Source organism: Lepidothrix coronata, unplaced genomic scaffold (assembly GCF_001604755.1).
Source record: "Lepidothrix coronata isolate B3197 unplaced genomic scaffold, Lepidothrix_coronata-1.0 Scaffold111, whole genome shotgun sequence".
In the NCBI taxonomy this organism is placed as follows: domain Eukaryota; kingdom Metazoa; phylum Chordata; class Aves; order Passeriformes; family Pipridae; genus Lepidothrix; species Lepidothrix coronata.
The window spans coordinates 2,959,065-2,977,933 of NW_016690291.1; the positions used below are offsets into that span (position 1 = coordinate 2,959,065).

General features: G+C 37.6%; 1 protein-coding gene across 6 annotated transcripts in view; it reads right to left on the reverse strand.

Moving 5' to 3' along the window:
* Nucleotides 1-18,869, reverse strand: part of PPP2R2C (protein phosphatase 2 regulatory subunit Bgamma) — a 148,804-nt gene that overhangs the window by 32,868 nt on the left and 97,067 nt on the right. For all 6 annotated transcript variants that reach the window (XM_017824554.1, XM_017824549.1, XM_017824548.1 and 3 more), the window contains one exon: nt 17,732-17,909. In XM_017824554.1, coding sequence (XP_017680043.1) covers nt 17,732-17,909 — 178 coding nt within the window. The remainder of the gene's footprint in view (nt 1-17,731; nt 17,910-18,869) is intronic.

Here is an 18,869-nt window from a genome sequence, read left to right on the forward strand (position 1 = left end):
CCAGAAAAGCAAAAAATACTTGAAACAGACTGCATTTCCAGATGTGATCTAAATCTCCACTGAGAAAGAACCTCATTGCCTACTGAGGATCACAGCAAAAATGCACCACTGAAAATTCATCATTTCGTTAGATTTAGAAAAATTAAAACAATAACACTGTATTGAAGTAAACAATCAAGGGAATGGAGAGTTGCAGAAGAGATTTACCCCAAATGCATTTGTAATAATAGATGGAAAAACAGCCTTTGTTTTGACAGCTACAGAACCCAATATATCAAAAGAATAATATGTCACACAAAGGAACATTTTCCTCCTCTCATGATTTTTGCCATCTATTTGAAAACAATCAAGTACATGTGATGTGTGGAAACTGTATTTAAACTAGCATGACATGGTAAGGGCAAGTATCTCCCATGAGACATTTCTCATTTCTACTTTTCTATCTTCCCTTTGTGTCTTTTTCTTCCTTTTAAGCACAATGTTGCATGGCAGGAAAAAAAATAAATAAAAAAAAAATTGGATCAGACAGTGTGCTTCAGAAACAAGCCCTTTGGTGAACTTGAAAAGCTCAAAGCAGAGGGAATCTGGCAGAAACTGATTAAACTAAAATTCCATTGCTACAGAGAAAAGTATTCTAATGGCATAAATCTGTAGAGTTGTCTCCTACACTATTGTCTTCCTTTGCAATTGTATCTCATGGAAGGATGTCTTGAGTGGAGCACGGTCCCTCTCTCTCAGTTCACTCACCTCCAAAATACCAGTCACATCTGACTCCTGTTGAAAATCTGGTTAATTTTCAGAGTATGGACAAAACACCTAAGACCAAAGCTATCTAAGACAAAAAGAACAGAGTTCAGTTCACCATTGGCAGCGTACTAGGATATAATTCTGTTGTCCTGTAAAACCTGGTGTTACTGTGCCTGAACAGGGTAGGAATTTCCCCTAAGAAAATGAAAAAGATTTTCATTCTGCTTTGACTCTCATACATGCTTGTCAAGAATGAGGCATTTTAATCCTTGATAGATACTTGCACTAAGGGAAGGTTGAAATGACACCTTGCCAGCAATGGGTTGGAATGCACTGGAAGTTTTTAATTCATTAACATTAAAACAGAGAACAGAAAATATCTTCTTGCTCACAAAAAACAGAACAGGTCTGTCCCCCCTCAGTATTTGCAGTCTGACATACCAGGACTCTCCTCCATTGCTTGGCTCAGTGAAACAGGATAAAGCTGTGAAGATTTTCTATAGGAAATCTACATAGAAGACTTGCTGTTCACAGCAAAATGGAAATGAAAGGTCTAGTACACTTGGCGACCACAACGGTGAGAGATGATGGTCTTAGAGATGGGTTAGTAAAGCTAAAAGACCAGGAAGTTAATTCTGGGAAAGGCAACAAAGCCACTCTAAGGCAATGTAACCTTAACTTGGCTGAGTGTCTATGTTGCTTTCCCGAAACTATTCAAGAACAGAGGTATAACATAGGAGAGAAAGGAGGCAGGACAAGGCCTGACTGCAAGGAGGCTTTAGGGAAAGATCTCAAAGAGGGGAGAGGGGGAAGAAAAACAGTGTCAGAGAAAGGAGGAAAGAGTGTAAGGAAAGGCACGATTAACGACCTGCAGTGCTATGCAGTGTGAGGGATGTGATCCGAGTGCACGATTCAGTTATATGATATGTTTAGTTCTAATCCAGTATTTTGTGCTGCTGTCGTGCAGCTGATAGCAAAATAAGGCTAACAGGAAGAAGAAAATTTGTTCCACTGCCTCTGGGCCACCGATCTAACACAAATATACCCCTCTGGGAGAAGTCACTCCAGAAAGTTCCTTTTATTGCAGGTTGCCAACTTGACCCTCACCGTGATCCAAAACTCACATTAATCAGACTTTTCCTCTTGATCAGCTAGAATTTAAATGAGCCCGCCTGCTTTATGCTCATGCCAAAACATGTATAATGAGAATGTGGAAAATACACAGGATTCCTGCTGAGCGAAAAACGTCCCAGAATAAGTTTCCTTGTATGATAATGGAAACATAGCAGTCTCCTGAAAATAGATTAAATTCCCTTTGAAGTGAACAGTATGCATAAAGAAATAGCTGCTTCATCTTCCTGAAACCATCAAGGAATTCTACAAGAAACCAAATTTTTGTAGAGAACAAATTCGCAACTCACAAGCTATGGCATATAAAGGACTGAATCTTCTATCATTGTTTTGGAATAATTTTTATATGACTTGTGGGTTAACTGTAAGAAGGAAATAATTTTTATGGTCAGAAGAAGGCTACAAAAAATATTACTTGTCCCCTCCCTCTTTTATTCAACTGGAATGGAGGAGGAGAAGAGCTTTCTTTAGAAAGCCAGACAAAATTTTCCATAGTAACTTCACAAGATAACCAAAATTCTCATCTTTCTTTTTTCAATATATGCTGATATGACACTTCATTTTTATCCCTGCGTGGGACTTAAGTTTTTGCAATTTTTAGGCATTTTCAAAAAATAACCTTCAGCATAACATATCTTGCCGAACCTGGCTGTTCCCTGTGTTTTCCACTGAGGTTTGTTCAGGCTCCTTATTTTGTCTGTATCTCACACCTACATTTCAGCCTAGTCCTAGAAAGACTCACTGACTAGTAGCTGAAATCAATAGCAATTCATAGAAGCTGCCAGGGCTTCAGTTTAGAGTAATTGATTACTGTGGCCCTGCTAAGGCTCTACACTTTTAATATAAGCATTTCTCTGAGTGGTTTCCTCTGTTAGTCATTTAGTGCAAACTATTTTCATTACAAGGAGGGAACTGTGATGCTTACAAATCAAGCTCTACCAGCCTTACACTTCCTACATGATGGTTATATCATTCCTATACCACATGCTAGCTGAGAAAATTAATTCCAAATGGCTCCAGTTTTCTTCCAGGTTGTGTACATGAGGGGGACCAGGGACAGAACTAGGCCTCAGTGTGCCTGATATCATAATGTGATTACATCGATCTTATTATCAACGAAAGAAGCAAGTCCTGACCTTTAAATAACCATCAACTTATTTGCTTCTTCTCATTTCGTAAAGATACACTGTATGTTTTCACTGTTGAATGACAGTTCTACAATAGGCATATCTCGACAGTAAGGAAAGCACTGGATAGGCTCCAGCTTCTGAATCTCTATTTCAGACCTGTTGTCCAAGAGTCAAGGGTTTCTGGAATGAATTGTCAATAGGTTAATGGATTTGGCCTTTTCTTCAAATTCCAGTGTTTTACCTTAGGCAAAGAGATGACCCAGTGTTTATATTCTAAGTACTCCCAATAACCACAGTGTCAATGCCTTCCATCGCACAGCATTTGCCCACTGCTCCACTAAAAGCATGTACTGTATGGGTTTTATTATAAGCTCAGAGAGTTGCAATTACATTTTCTGTACCACTTGACTCTTGTGAACCACAAAAGCAGAAACTGCTGCATAAGTGTGTGCTCCTTCCAGCTGAACCTAGTATCTGTTAATACAAGGTATTGATCCATACCTGAAAATTACTTAGCAGGACAATGTCAGCCCAATTCCATTTTTAATTCCATGGTCACTATAACAATGACTCTACTGAGCAGTGGAAGAATTTTGATTCTTCAGACATCATACTGGAGTTGAGAATTGGCAACAGTCTCACACTGGTGGTGATTTGCTGAACATACCAATTTAAATGGCTTGATTTTGATTGGCAACAAAATGTCTTCATCAAAAGGCATTTAAACAGTGCTATTATAACAATACAAAGGCTTCTGTATTTTTCCTCATATCAGGATTATAAGACACTGAAAAAGTAAAACCCATTATGGGGCCTGTTAGCTCTGCGTGGAAGGCAAACCATAGACAATTAGGTTAGGTGCTGTGCAAGCAAAAAGTAAAGGGATTGCCAATGACAGAAAGAATACATATGGAGTGCATTCAAAGAAGAGAATAAGTAATGTTAACACAGTTCTGTGGACTTCTGAGGTTTCTTATGTCAAGGATTACAGCCTAAATTGGATGAAAAAGAGCTGTTAGTGGAAGAAGAAAAGACACGGTCATAGTTAACAGGGTGCAGTAGCAATAAACTTTCCAGCTATTCAGGTAGGAATAGGTTACTGGTTTAACTGGCAGCTGAAAGAAACCACAGTCCCTCAAGACCAAGGCTGAACAGGAAGCCAGGAACAGAATCTAAATATCAAACTTCTGAACCAAAACTGCAACTCCTGGACTTCGCATCTGAAGTTTCATTTGGAATTGGAGATACTTGACAAGAAATTAAAAGTAGTATTAAAAACGTTTTCCATTCATTAAGTTTAAAGCAAAGGAGAGTTAGTATCAGTGTTAATGTTTTACAGAGAATGAAACTGAGGCATGAAGTGGCAAAGGTTTGGCAAAGGTCAGTTTAAGGGCCAGCAAGAGCAATAGCTCTGGATTCTAATCTATTGGTCTCTCTCCTACCTATCCACAGTAGTCCAGCTACGTGAGTATTGGCTCAGTTCTCTTCTTGGTTAGTTGGTTTTGAGAGGTTATTATTCTCACTATTACATTTGTCTTTTGGAACTTCCTCCCTCACAGGGGGGAGAATAGTCTAAAGACTCATTCTGAATTTGAGAGATCTCATTCCGATCTTTGCAATATCAGAATTACTTCACATTCCTATTGTCTTAGGAGAATAAAAAGAGATAGCAGCAAGAAAGCCTCAAACCTTGATTACATAAATATTACTTAAAAAAAGAATCAACATATTTTAAATGTAATTTGTCAAATTTCAGGAAATTGCTTTTACTGCTATACATGCAGTAAACATCACAGACTTTGCTGTATGCAAGTTGAAGAAAAACATATCTCCTTATATCTCCTAATATATAAGGAGAAACTGTCTATGGAGTAGGTGCAACATTTGAATAAGCGTTAAAAGTAAGAACTGTAGAGTAGCAATTGCTAGCAACTGCTAGGAAAAAGAGCATTTAAAATGGTGCAAAATGGTGCAAGTCACATCCAAATTTTGTCATAGATAGGCCTGTTTATACATACTGCAACCAGTGACTTACTTAGAGAATAATGAATTTAGAATTTGATACTGGAAAATTTTAATTTATTTAAGAATGGAATTTTTGGCTTGTTTTTTTGAACAGAACGCCCGCATTTTCATCTGTAGACACAGTCACGTGCCTGCTTTAGCAACAACCACACGCAGATTCAAATTTTCAAGAGCAAAGAAATCATCTGCACACAGCTAAAAGGAAAATTAAGTGGATGAATCAACAGACAAAGACCTGCCTTCATAAACGTACATCTGCATTTCTCTGTGTAAGGTACTCAATCACTGAAAGGTTCCAAAGTCATATTTAGTTAACACATTTGCATATGAATTGTCTGAAACTGTTGTGGGACGTTGAATGTCCCACATTTGGAATATAAATACCAGAAGAACCTCAGGTACATATAAATTATTAATAGAAGAGCCCTACTAAGTCTCCCAGCTTAACTTCTCTTCAGCAGTTCTGTTCTACATAGGATAGTAAATGGCAACACGTACTACATACTAGCAAGGGTTCCAAGAAAAGAGTGCAACTTTCAACATTAATAAGGCAAGGACAATTTATAAGCAACAGCAGTATAATCTCATCATTCACAAACCTGCTTTTCTGAGATCCATTAGACATTTAACAGAAAACTTGGAGGGATCTACCTAGTTTGCTGAATAGAGTTCCTGGTACTACAGAGAAATACAGTATATATATATAACTTCCCAAATCCCATCTTAAAAACAGCCAGGCATTGTTTCCCACATAACTTGGAAATAACAGATGAAACGTCTCTTTTCTTCTTTTTTTTTTTTTTTTTTAATGATTAACCCATGCACTAACAGGTAATCCCATCAAGAAATTTCTTCTTGATTATTATTAAAATGCCATGCAGCTCAGGAAGAACTGTCTCTTAAAAAGCAGACACAGAACTTCCAGCTGGCAGTTATAGACTCCTCAGAGCATTTTGGTGGGGATTTTTCTTTCCCAATAGGCAACTTATTTCTTCATATACCTTCCAGAAAACCCCAATACAGTAATATTTGCACCCTAATAGAGTAGAATAATTCTGTATTTTAACTGATGTTGCAATTCAAGTCACAAAGGATGCAACTTTTGCTAAATTTAGCTAGCCAAAAGTGCTTTTTAGAACATAAAGCTCTTCCTCTTCCCTGTATGCTTGTTATGGGAGTAGTGAAATAAAACTATCTTCAAAAACAGGCAGACACTTCTAAAAAATAGCTGCTATAAAAATCCTAATAAAAGCTTACATTCAAATTGTTTATATTACATTACATAAGACACCTGATCAAAACCTTGGGGCAGGACTTATATCCTAGTTGCTTAATTTATTTGAAAAGATTTACAGAAACACCCCTCAGCTTGGTCTCAAGGCACTGCAGAGAAATTCCATTCTGGGAGTTTGAAACATCAAGATTATTTTCCAAAGCAAAGGGGGTTAAATATTCACAGCTTTTTGTCTGTTTGCTTGATGTGCTTTCAGAACACTGATTCCAAACAAGTCAGGTAACTTCTAGTGTCAGTAGCAAAACAGTCGTTTTAGACTTGTTCTTAACTCTGCTGGTATAACTTCGTTATGGCCTTTATTTACAGAGCATTTCTATTCCAAAGGCCCAAAAAGTGACCTACCTTAATTACTACAATTTCACATGCAGTCCTCACAAGTTTCTATTACAACAACAGAAAAGAAAGCAATGTCTGCATTAATGAGAAGTGCTCTGGCTACTCAATAGTGAGAAAAGATTCCAAGATCTCAGGTTTTGATGACTCACGTAGAACACAGAGTACAGACTTCAAGTTCTATAATACCTAAGATGACCATGTGAGTGTTTTTATGACATCTCTGCTCTTATATGGAACATTCTTCAAGATATTTTAGCTAATGAGCAAAGCAAGTTATATTTTCTTCTTCTTTATGTTAATACTCTGCAAAAGATTGTGCTTTGCAAGGTTAATTTCAAGTCCAAACTCACATGGGAACAAGAATAATTAGACTCATTTAAGAGAATTCTTCCCTCTGGCAGACGTGATTAAATTATTTATACATTATCTTTTCATATAATTGTACCTAGAACTGTGTAAATGGGTTTTTTGTCTAACTTTCAATAAATTCATAATACATGTTTTTCAAGTTGGATACATCGCCTGCACCTGTGACAACAGAGAATGGCTCATTCTCAGAATGCTTCAGTGAGAAATTAATCCAGAGGGAAACAGAAGTAGGCAATTTAAAAGCTTCCACAACGACACCATACTGATTAAAACTCATCAACTGAAGAAATAAAATTAGTAAGACAATAAATCTTGGACTGAATCCTGTTACCCATTTCCAGAGGAATAACTTCATTGACTGCAGTCACATTACACTAAAAATGTGAGTGCTACTAAGATGAGTATTGGTTCCATGACGTGACCCTTTATCTGGAATTTAATATTCCTTGCCATAGTTCCCAAGTCCCTCTCTGCTAAGGATTGCAGATTCTGGATAAAACCTGAAAAGTCTATTTCATGCTAACATTCGTTTCAGCTCTACTGTGCTCTTTCTGTCTTTGATGGCAATAAACTTGAGAAAGTTTGAGATAATGGCATTTTAAAAGGCATTCCTGCTACAAAAGAGTAACTTGTCTGCTACAGTCCCAATTAATCTCTGTGGAGATCTGTGAAAAGACATGTTTGCACCTATTTTAAAACTTCTAAGTATCTCCAGTAGTTGCATTGCCTGGATCACTCTACAAACACATGAATTCAGTGCAATCCCAGTGCTCTTTAATGTACTATTAAAGAATGCTGAAATGGTTTTTACAGGCTCATGATTTCACACTATTCTTTATCATTTGCAGTAACTCCAGTACATTTTGGTTTTCCTTTTTGCAATTCACTATACGTTTTTAAAAAGCAACAGTATTCTAATGCCTCTGGCTATGTTTTTCCTTACCTCTGCAGAAACTAAATAATAGATATGGGTCTCTATTTGGGGACAACTGCATTAGAGAAGACAGAGGACCAGATAAAGAAATCCATTAAAAGAATAACGTAATCACATACGTATTCATTCAAGTTGTGTATGGACAGGAGTGATAAGTAAGAAAATTATGTATTCTGATTCACAAATTAATTTTTTTATTAAACAATAAATCTGCAGTGCAGTAATTATCCCAAGGCTATAGCTATGCTCAAATCACCTTAAATTAACTTCTTTAAAAGCAACTCCAAAAAAAGGAAGAGACTGGTTGTTGCCAAGAACGTAAAGGCCTCAGTTGTAATTATTTTTTCACAGCCAGATTCAAATCTTCCAATTTATTTCTTTTAGAGGATGGCTAGATAGGGAATATTTCCATAGCACTATCCCATGTCCTGACGACATTGATACCATACGCTGCAGCCACGCACTGTTTGCTTCTGCTGCAATGTACATTTCAGCTGTATGGCAGGAAGGTCTCAGACAGGGATTCAGTGCTAAAATACTGCTTAACTAGCTCTGATACTGCTCCTTTGGCTGTGAGTCACACTCTGTCATTCAGTTCTCTCTGACTGGCTGACAGTCAAATTCCTGAGATAGGAGTCATTTTAAGGTGGCAAGAATAGTTAAAAGCAATTGTTTCTGACAAGGATAAAAGAGTGTCCTCTAGCAAAACCTAACAGAAGTCCTGAAAGTATTGAAAGACCACTTTTGCAAATTTATTCACTGTTTTCAGAGCACCCTAAATCTGGACTTAGAGATGCTTATAGGTCTTCCTAACGGATGTTGAGACTTCTCTGTATTTTGTGAAAACAAATAATCTGTAAGGTCCTTACAGACCCCACTCACACAGTCTTACTGCTATAATTATTATCTATTATTTGAATTATACAGCTAGTTGTAACGACTGCAATCTGCACAAGATTATATATAAACATACAACTGTTCCTACTCTGAAAAGTTTAAAAGCTGTACTCAATTAAGATATTCTACAGTAGATGATGAACAGATCAGAAATAATACTGTAACTGAACTAGACGTATTCTTACCTTAACAGAAGCCAAAGAACCAAGTCAGTGCCTGTTGTAGAAGCTATGTTAGTGTCTACAAGACAAAGCCATTTAAGTAATGCTAAAAATGCAGTTCTCTCTTGGCACTTTACACTTGGGACACGCAGAATTTTTCTTACAAATGAGTCTGTTGAGAGTTCATGAAAGGCTCCATTTACTATCAGGATTCTGTGCAGTTCAGAGAAGATGACAACTTAGGTTAAAAGAGAGTAGGCTTAGATCAGATATTTGGAAAAAAATCTTTACTGTGAGTGTGGTGAGGCACTGGAACAAGTTGCCCAGAGAAGTTTGATGCTCCATCCCTGGAAGTGTTCAAGGCCAGGCCAGAAGGAGCTCTGAGCAACCTGGTCTAGTGGAAGGTGTCCCTGCCCATGGCAGGGGGATTGGAACAAGATGACCTTTAAGGTCTCTTCCAACCCAGGCCATTTTATGATTCCATGATTCTATGAGTCTCCCAGCTACCACATTTCTAAAATCCTTATTCTGATGGTCATAGAATCATAGGATGGTTTTGGTTAGAAGGGTCATAAGAGTTATTTTGTTTAAAACTGAAAATTCTTTACTTCAGGCCACATTTGACTACAGAGTTTACAAAGAAGAAGTGCCTGATGCATTGTTTAATTACTCACAGAGCCAGTGTGGTCCCCAGTCTAGCAGTCAGAGAATTCTTTCCTCTTTTTATTTTCCTCTTAATTATTATTTATCAAGTACTATGTATCCAATTAGGATGGAACAGTACAGCATCTCTAACAGTTCAAAATAAAATCAGGCTTTATGCGATCACTAATATACAGGAATGCTGCTTATCAGCTCTATTAAAATGATGATTGGGTTTTATTCTGTTAAGAGCTGTCTTTCTTCAATTTACTGTATAGTAAAATATGCTTTTCTAGTGCATATGCAATTTTAACATTGGAAGTCTGCCTAGCTTGCGTGTACATGTGAGCAAGGTGGGCTATGAAGTTAGTATTTTAACTTAAAGAAGTGGTGTGCTTTGTTTAAGCCATCAGTTTAAGGCTTAATGTTACAGACATCATATAAAGTAAGTGAAAAGTGATGCATGAAAAAAATATAAAAGAGGCTAAAATGCATTTCAGTATACTTTTCTCTCCAAAAATATTGATTAAATTTACTTTAATATTCACTAACAAAGATTCAGTACCCTCCCTAGTTCTTGGATCTCATCCTCGGATGATGTGTAAATGTGATATTTGGGAATTCAAATACCTGACTACAAATCTGTGTCTTGATTTCCAGTTGGGTTTATTTTGGGTATCACTATTTGTGACCTTCTCAGTACAATCAGGAAGTCCTCCTAAAAACTAAAGAAAACACAAAATGTTTTTTACTTTCATGCAATCAATGATTGCATGAAATAAGCCTACCAAGAGGAAAATAAAAGAAGACTATCAGAATTTTTGCAGGTCAGTACTTTAGACAAGAAATAATGTATATGTACTTCACCTTGGCAGTAGCAAAACATCTTTCTCTTCAATAACTACTATAGTTAGATCAAATAGTATAGCCATACTTGCTTTCTCAGGTCCACAACACCAACTAAAAAAGCCCAAAATACTGTATGGAAGAGCCTAAATTAGGCAACCATTTAAAAACTTGATGCATTAGTTAAGCTTTAAGTCAGGTCTCCCTACAAACTAGAACTTCATTCTCTAGTTTTCTGGGACATCCTAAAAAAGACATCAGAAAAAGACTACATGAATTGTTTATACTTTCTGCTTACTTAATGCAAAGAATCTTTCCAGAAATGAGGGGCTATTTTTTATGATTTCAATAATTCTCTTCAGTACCCAGAAGCACCATCACAACTATATAGGACAGCACTTTGTTTTGATCCCATCAGCAGCACTTTATGAGCTTTATGCTGGAGTTTGTTCCTATCCTGAGCCTCAGCATATGACCTGTGATCTGCTGCCACTCATACACATCTTTGCTGACATAAAAATAATAAGCATTAGGAATAAAAACTATAGAAGAATATAGTACCTGCTGCCAACCTATTAATTATATCTTAGCAAAACTAATTACTGAACTACACCAGTGTAAATGATCCTCAAGTTACCAGGTGATTTGGTATCTGCAGTTGCATAGGCAATTCCTAAATAATTTATTTTCAATGCACAACTACTCTAAGCTGAAAGATCTGAAACCCAAAAGTTAAAAGACAAAGTCAACGAAAACTGCCATTTTGCAGAGCTTTGAGAGTCAGATCACTTTAAAACAACCTGAAATAAATCGCAAATTGTTGCTAAATAGATAACAGTGAATTTCCATCTACTACAGTCATTTTTGAAATGAAGAAGCTTTCTTTTTCTTTTTTGCTTCAGATAAGAGTAACATAAATTGAAAATTCTTAGGAGAGACAAGGAGGCTTAGGGGCTACAACTCTTTTCCTAAATTCATCATCAAATGGCTAAATGCTAAGCACCGGCAAGGTAAAGATTCATCTCTCTAGACAACCAAGTTTTTGCTTCTTACTACCTTCTGCAAGCTTAGAATTGTCATGTATTTTTGAAAAACAGTAAATTATTTTTCTCTGTCCATTAAAACAAGTGATCCCTAACAGAAAACCTCTGTTGGTACTCAGTGAAATTCCATCTCATTACATTCTGGAAGTTAAGAAATCTCTATAGAGCATTGATTTGTATTTCTCAGAAACAAAACCACTTTCCTAGCATTTCTTCACCTGTTACCATTTTAACAGGATTTCTCTCTCCTGAAAAGTCTGTCACCTCACCTAATGCAGAATTAGAGTACGGATGGAAGTAATGGAAAGCGCGATCTCACTGGGCAACAGTCAGATTCTGAGTTAAAATTCCAGCAAGCCTATTTGGCTCTCACAGTCTTTGTTTAACTGTGTATAAAGTGGTGCTAAGACTAACCTCAAAATTCTATTACAATTATTTTGAAATACTTTTATTGCAAAGCATTTAGTTGTGTGAAGTACGTCAAGCACTTCAGTAATACCGAGGACCTCTATCATGACCAGTTTACAATGTAATGATAAGCAGATGAGAAATGGCAATGCAGCAAAGAATATAACAGTTAAGCATTGATGTTTGGTGTGGACTTCATGTATTCACAAGTTTCATGCAGTAGAACTTAATCTTTTTTATTGTTTATTCTATTTCCTCTACATATTGTTCTTCCCCATGGCTTTGCAAGATGGGGCATTGGAGCCCTCAGAAAGCATTTCCAGTAGTTTACCTCAGAGCACAATTCAAAATTTATCAAAATGTTTATCAGATAAAACCTGCAGTTGACAGTACTCAGGTGTGAGCTACATGTCAAAATCTTTGTTACTGTCAATTCTAATTTGTAGTAGAAGGCCACTATTCTCCTGCTGAAAAAAGTGTGCATCACATCAACCCTAAGTCCAATCAGCTTGTTGAAACAGTTTTCTCCCCTCAGTTGTTCCCCTAGGAGTGTTTTAATTAGAAGGGCAAGGCAATCATTTCTCAATAGTCAGACTAAAAGAGCTCGCCAAACCATGAGACAGATCAGTATACCTAGTACCTCTGAAATCCCTTACTTCTAACTTACAGATCTGATTTTAGCTTTGCAGACATCTTCATTCTCCCTTAAAGGAGAGAGAGATAGACAGTGCATGTGGGAGAAGGAGAGACTCCAGAAAGTAAAGAATAAAAGAAAAACAAAAATTTGAGGAAAAGCTACTCAAATATTGCTAGTAGCAACTCAGCTGGAATATGACTCCGTGGTATAACATACACCTTTTAAATACATGATACAGATTGACAGACTTTTCTTGATAGAATAGGAAGTGCTAATATGTATTACACAGAGCTCTCAAAAGAGAAATGATGTCTGCCATCTCCCAAACAGAAAGTCTATTTTGCAGGAAAACAGTGCTGTGGGTGGAGGTGGCAGCAGGTTCTCACACAGTACAAACATTTTTTTGAGAGCACAGAAAAAGCATCCTTGTGCACACAGCTTGTGCACAGTCATCCTGGCTGAGGCATTTTTATAGAAACAGCCTTATCTTACTCAAGGGTATAAATTTGCCAAGAGAATACTGCAGATCTGCTTTCAGTTTAGCATTCAAATACCAAGCACTGAGGCAGGTAACAGGGATTTTGCAAGGCTGATTATCTTCCCCAGCCTAGGGGCTGCTCCCAGATCTCATATATGCCCTATATATGCACTACATTCAGGTGCACAGCGCCTGCCACAGACTTGGTCTCCATCAGTGTACCATGTTATCTTGTTTTTCCTAATTCTTTTCCTGTTGTTGTTTACTTCTTAAGTAAATTCATTTTCCCAGGATGTGGTGCCTAACAATCTGCCTATCCATGATATGCTTCAAATACCAGAATACATTAGACTATAAGAAGGCCCTATGGTGATTTGCTAATTAGCTTAACCCTTTTGGGACACAGAAGAAGGAATTTTTTATTAAAACAGGATAACCCTGGACTATATTGATCTGACTGAGAAATGAGTATTTTAGTCAAGATGAGTCTCAAGATGAGCACATGCTGGAAACTGCGATGTTGTTTCCATAGCAATGCCATGACAGCCTCCAGAGTGAAATAGTGTGCTACCAGGAAATGAAGGGAGTTCAAGTGCTATGAGCTACATAGTTCTGTGAGCAATCCAAATACATTCTCATAAAGAATATTTAGTGCAGCTAGATAGTCCAAAGATTGCTGCTGATGGCAAGAAAGCCTTATCAGTATGCTCCCAGCAGTCCTTTTTTCTTGTTCACTACACCCAAGATGACTTATCTAACGGCTTAAGCTATGGGCAACACTGCTAAGCCATTTCAGACCATTAACAAATACAGCAACCTGAACCTTACTTCTTTTCCAGTGCAGAATATCATCCATAATTAAGGACACTGACTCTCACTCTCCATAACACAGCGAAACACATTAAAGCTTTTGCTGAAGAAAATCCTAATACATGCAATTATTTACCAGTTGATCTTCCCCCTTCCTTTTCTCTCACCTCCTCCTCTCTCCTGCCTCCTCCTGCCCAAATGATACTGAGCAAATCTGCTTGCAAGTGGGAAGCAATGTACAGAAGTCTTGCATATTCCTCATTAAAATTTACCAGGCATAGCATAAACTCAGTTGTCTGCTTTTTAACCCAGTTAGTGTTTATGCTAATACAAAAGCAAACCAGAAAAGCACTATTTGTATTTTATTTGCCTAAGGCAATCATTCTGGTCAAATTCTGCAAAGCTGATCTAAAATATTTTCCAAAGACGATAGAAAGAGAATTCACTTAAGATCTCCATTGCTCTCTCTCTTTTCAAAGAACTGAACAACTCTGAGAGATTCGTAAAACTGCTAAAATAATGGTTAGAACCCAACTGTTCTCAAATAAAATTCTACAAGACAAAGTACTTTACTTTCTCCAGTGTTTCCCATGCAATTTGTAAAGGTGTTCAGACATGAGCTGAATGTCCAGAAACTCTACCACTGTATTTGTTGTCTGTGTCATTGTCACAAACAGCCTCTTGGGTAAACAGATTGTAGGTCATTATACATAGCAGTGCTGCCTCTGAGGGAAAGTAGAAAGACAAACACACATCCCGGCCAGATCCCTTAATAACAAATGCCACTTCAAACCAAAATGTTTTCTATTTATTGTTTTGAACATGTATTTCAAGGAATCAAGCCTTGAATGTAAAACAGCAAGATGCTTCATTTCCCTTTTGCATCTAGTAAAAAGATGTGAAGCAAGCATTTTTAAAACTACCACAGCCTCCTCCTGCCTAAATGTGTAACAGAAGGCATCAAGCCCAGCAACATTCATTTATAATTTAAACTGTTTGCTTGGCAGAATTTTTTCACCTTAATATGTCTAGCCCTAATTGCAACTGGCACACCCAATGTTTTTACCAGAAACTCAACGACTTCCAGAAGATTTCTATGTAACTTGGTTTTCTATGGACAGAAATGCAGTTTCAGGGACAGATGTTCTTATCCAGGGGAAAACATGTCTCTGCAATTTTACAAGGACTTAGAGGACTCTATATGGACAGAAAGACACCTGTGAAAAGACTGATGCAAGTTTAACTTACTCAACCCCTTCTTCAGGTTATCACGGTCTCCCAGTTAATTTCCCAGTATGAGTAATATTCTGTAACTATCTCACCCTCTTTGGAACATTTATGTCAACTTTTCTGTTTATCAAAAAATTCAGTAGAAGTAATGTGCCTGATGATCTGGTTTTGACAACTGAGTACAGAAATAGAACTGGATAGAGTCTATTTGACTCAGTCTGCTCTCTTGAATACACACTGGTATCCAGCTACAAAAGCCAATCTGCTACCACCATGGCCAGCCTAGCAAGAACATTTTGCCCCTAGCAAAATGTTACCTAGTGTTCTCTCCTATCACTGCCTAAACTCTCTCATCACAATCCTCATACATGTTAATTCAAGCGTATCTAAAAGAAGCAGCAATATCTGCATCCAAATCCAAGACAGAAATCCAGTTATCCCAAAGTCATCCATATAAGTATCCCAAAGCCATCCACATAAGTATCTCAAAGCCACTGTCTCAGATACAGCAAAAGTTTCCTATCCTAAAGTTCAGAAATACATTCTTAATTTCCCTCTCATCATCACTCTTAAGATCATACTCAGAAATGGAATCTATTACTATAAATTGTATCATGTTTTAAGAGTTAAATCAATGAATCAATCAGAAACCTTAAAACACATTTTATCAGTCAATATTCAACAACAGGAGTGTTAATGCTTGAAACAGAGTCCATGCAGCTGTCACCAAATGTGGCAGTTTGAACACACAGGAGCAGAAGCCATAAGATCCTAAACAGTTATTTAATCTCAAATAATTTTGCTATCCACACTGTTCCAGACTTAGCCTGTTTTCCAGCTCTTTCCCAGGATATTGCTAGAATTTGAAACATCATGGGAGGCCAAGTGCTTCTGAAGCCTGCATGCAAGTGTTTTCACACAAAAGGCAAATGAGATGTTGTTAATCAGGGCTAGGAAATGTAGTTCTCATAAACAATTTCTTTTGTTTTTCTGCCTCAGTTTCCTCATCCACAAAATAGTAGACAAATTTATCTATCTACTAGGACATGAAGATAAAAAGCTTTGCAGAAATGCTAAGAATTATTTTACACTAGCATATTCACAAGCTTTTGTTCTGATTGTATCAATACGCCATAGCAAGTCTCTGATTTTCAAGGATTTACCCACATTTGGCACTTAAAAATTCATTTGGGGTTGATATTTCTGTCAGTAAGCTCTTACTGTGGGAAATGACAGAGACATTGCTGTGCTTGGTCTGACCCACTGCTCTGCCTTAGAAGAAAGAGGAGGATAAACAGTAGAGGAGAACACACAGTAAAAGTATCCAGGACAGAGACTGGAGCTACTGTGAAGACACTGTCAGGAGCCACACTGCTACTCCACACAGGCATGATGGCAAATAACTTTCCTTCCCACTCCATTCTTACTAAAGAATGGAAGCACAGTTGCCTGTATATTGAGTCAGACACAGCTGGACTTTGAAGAATCACACATAAATTTTTCCTTTATGGACAGTCATATTAAAGAGGGCACCATTAAGCTTGCTTAATCTAGACAGGCGAAAGACAGAAAAACAATGTGAGTTTGGAAACAAACTGAGGAGGTATTCACTACAACCTCCAGGGTAAAGACACCTGTCACTTGATCTGACAAAGGTCATTTTTTAAGGACATTAAGAGCTGTTTGATTTAAAGAAAATTTTTCCTGTGACATTCACAAAGCAGGGGTTAAGTTTCACAGATGACTTGCCCACAAAGGAAGAAATACAATCACTAGAGACAAGGAGAACACCCCATCACATTGGTGCTCTCTTTTAGGAAATCTCCCCTAGCAGGACAACTTCACTTTGACATCTAATAGTCCCTCAGATAAATCCATGGAGAAATATTCCTCTAACTCCTTTTGATCCACTCAAAAAGAAATCATCAAAGGAATACAATATTCTGAGCTGGCCCCATAACCTATTTCTCTTCTCACCAGTGTATTTATGTTCTGCAAAACACAGAGAATCACTTTTCTTGGCTACATTTCCTTTTGCTCCCGCTCCAAGCCACCCTGTTGCAGTGTGAGGGGCAGCCTCACAGATGGCTGGAATGATTCCACAGCACAGCTTTCAGGATAACATGAGCACTTGATACAGCAATGACTGCATTAATCACAGACACAACTCACATAAAGCAGCTGAGCCTTACCCCCAAACTGAGCACATCTCCGGCATTAGACTTCAGGGAAGCAGGATGATGGGGAATTGGGGGCAGGGACAGGGTAAAGACTGACCTTGCGGCAAAACAAGGTGGCGTAGCTCAGTGGGAAATGTCTGCACTAGTACAGAGTATTCTAGTTAGGTGGACAGTTACCATTCAGCTGGCATTAGTTTCCTATTTGCTTGTCATTAACCAACTCCAAGACTGTTATTTTTCATATAAAATTCCCTGACTTTCATAATCTCTTAGCCGTGTCTTACAATATCTGAGCATTTTCTGTTACAAACACTCCAGGGATTCTGGTAAGTAAAGGTATATTTTAAAAATTGCAGAAAAAATATTTTAAAACAGCTCTCTTAAGCCCCACTAACAACATCAACACTGAGCAAGGAATCACAATAAAGGATACTGAAGCTCCTATCTGTGATAGCTAAATGCCAGAGGTTAATCCTGAGATCATCCGCTGACATGTATGTCTCACAGTCACTGTTGACGGATATTGAGTTGACATGATAGGTGTGACCATTAGCAAAGATTCTCCGGGGAGTGACTTCTACCATCAAATCCATAGGTTTCAATACAGGCACCTGCCAAAAAAACCAAAACACAAACCAGAAAGGGAGTAAGATTTTAAATAATCTTTTGCTAAGACGATGAGAATTTCAGTGGAGAGAAAGCATTCAAAGACTATGATATTATAAAACTTATTGACAGTGTGCACAAGCTGAATTTCCCCATGAATGAATTGCTGGACAAAGCCTTCCTTGTCAAGGAGGAAAGGAGAGACATAAGAGCCATGGAGAGCCAGGCAGAGCCTAGACTATGGGAAAGGAAGGACTGGCAGCTGCCACACAACAGGCCAGTCCCACAACAGGAGCTACTGTCTCACATATGTAGGAGGGTCTGGCAAGCAGTGAAGTACTAGTATTTTGCTAAAGAGTTTGCCATTAGTTGTAAATCACTTAACAGTATTTGCTTTGCTACTTGATGTCTCTCTTTCAAAAAAGTCAAGTGGTGAGAAGGTTGTAATCTCAGAAAACATAATAAACAGAGTCTTGGAAAACAAAGCCAACATGTGTATTGACATATTGTACATACAGACATACCCCTGAAAAGCCAATAGCATAGATTATCACTCATCAATGTGCCCTCTTTATTCCCCTGTGTCACTTCAATGTCATGCTTCAAAAAGCAGACACTCAATTTATTCCCTATCAATAAAGCATTAAACAATGTAAGGCTGTGGCCCATAACTGGGACTATTCAATGTTGTTGAACGTGCATTAGAAGCAATCTATCCTACATCAATCCACAAGGTAGTTTAAAGAGGAATATGGAGCAGTTAAATATTTGAGTTTAGCTTTCTACTAAAGGAACAAAACAAGGGTTCACCCAAACTTTGAATTCTCAGACTATAAGCAATCTGGAATGGTTTTGTTTGCCTAATCATACTGAATAGATAAATATCCCATTACTGTAGTCATTTTTACACTTTGGAGGCTTTTTTCACAATAGATAATATTGGCTTATTTTGGAGATGGAGGTTG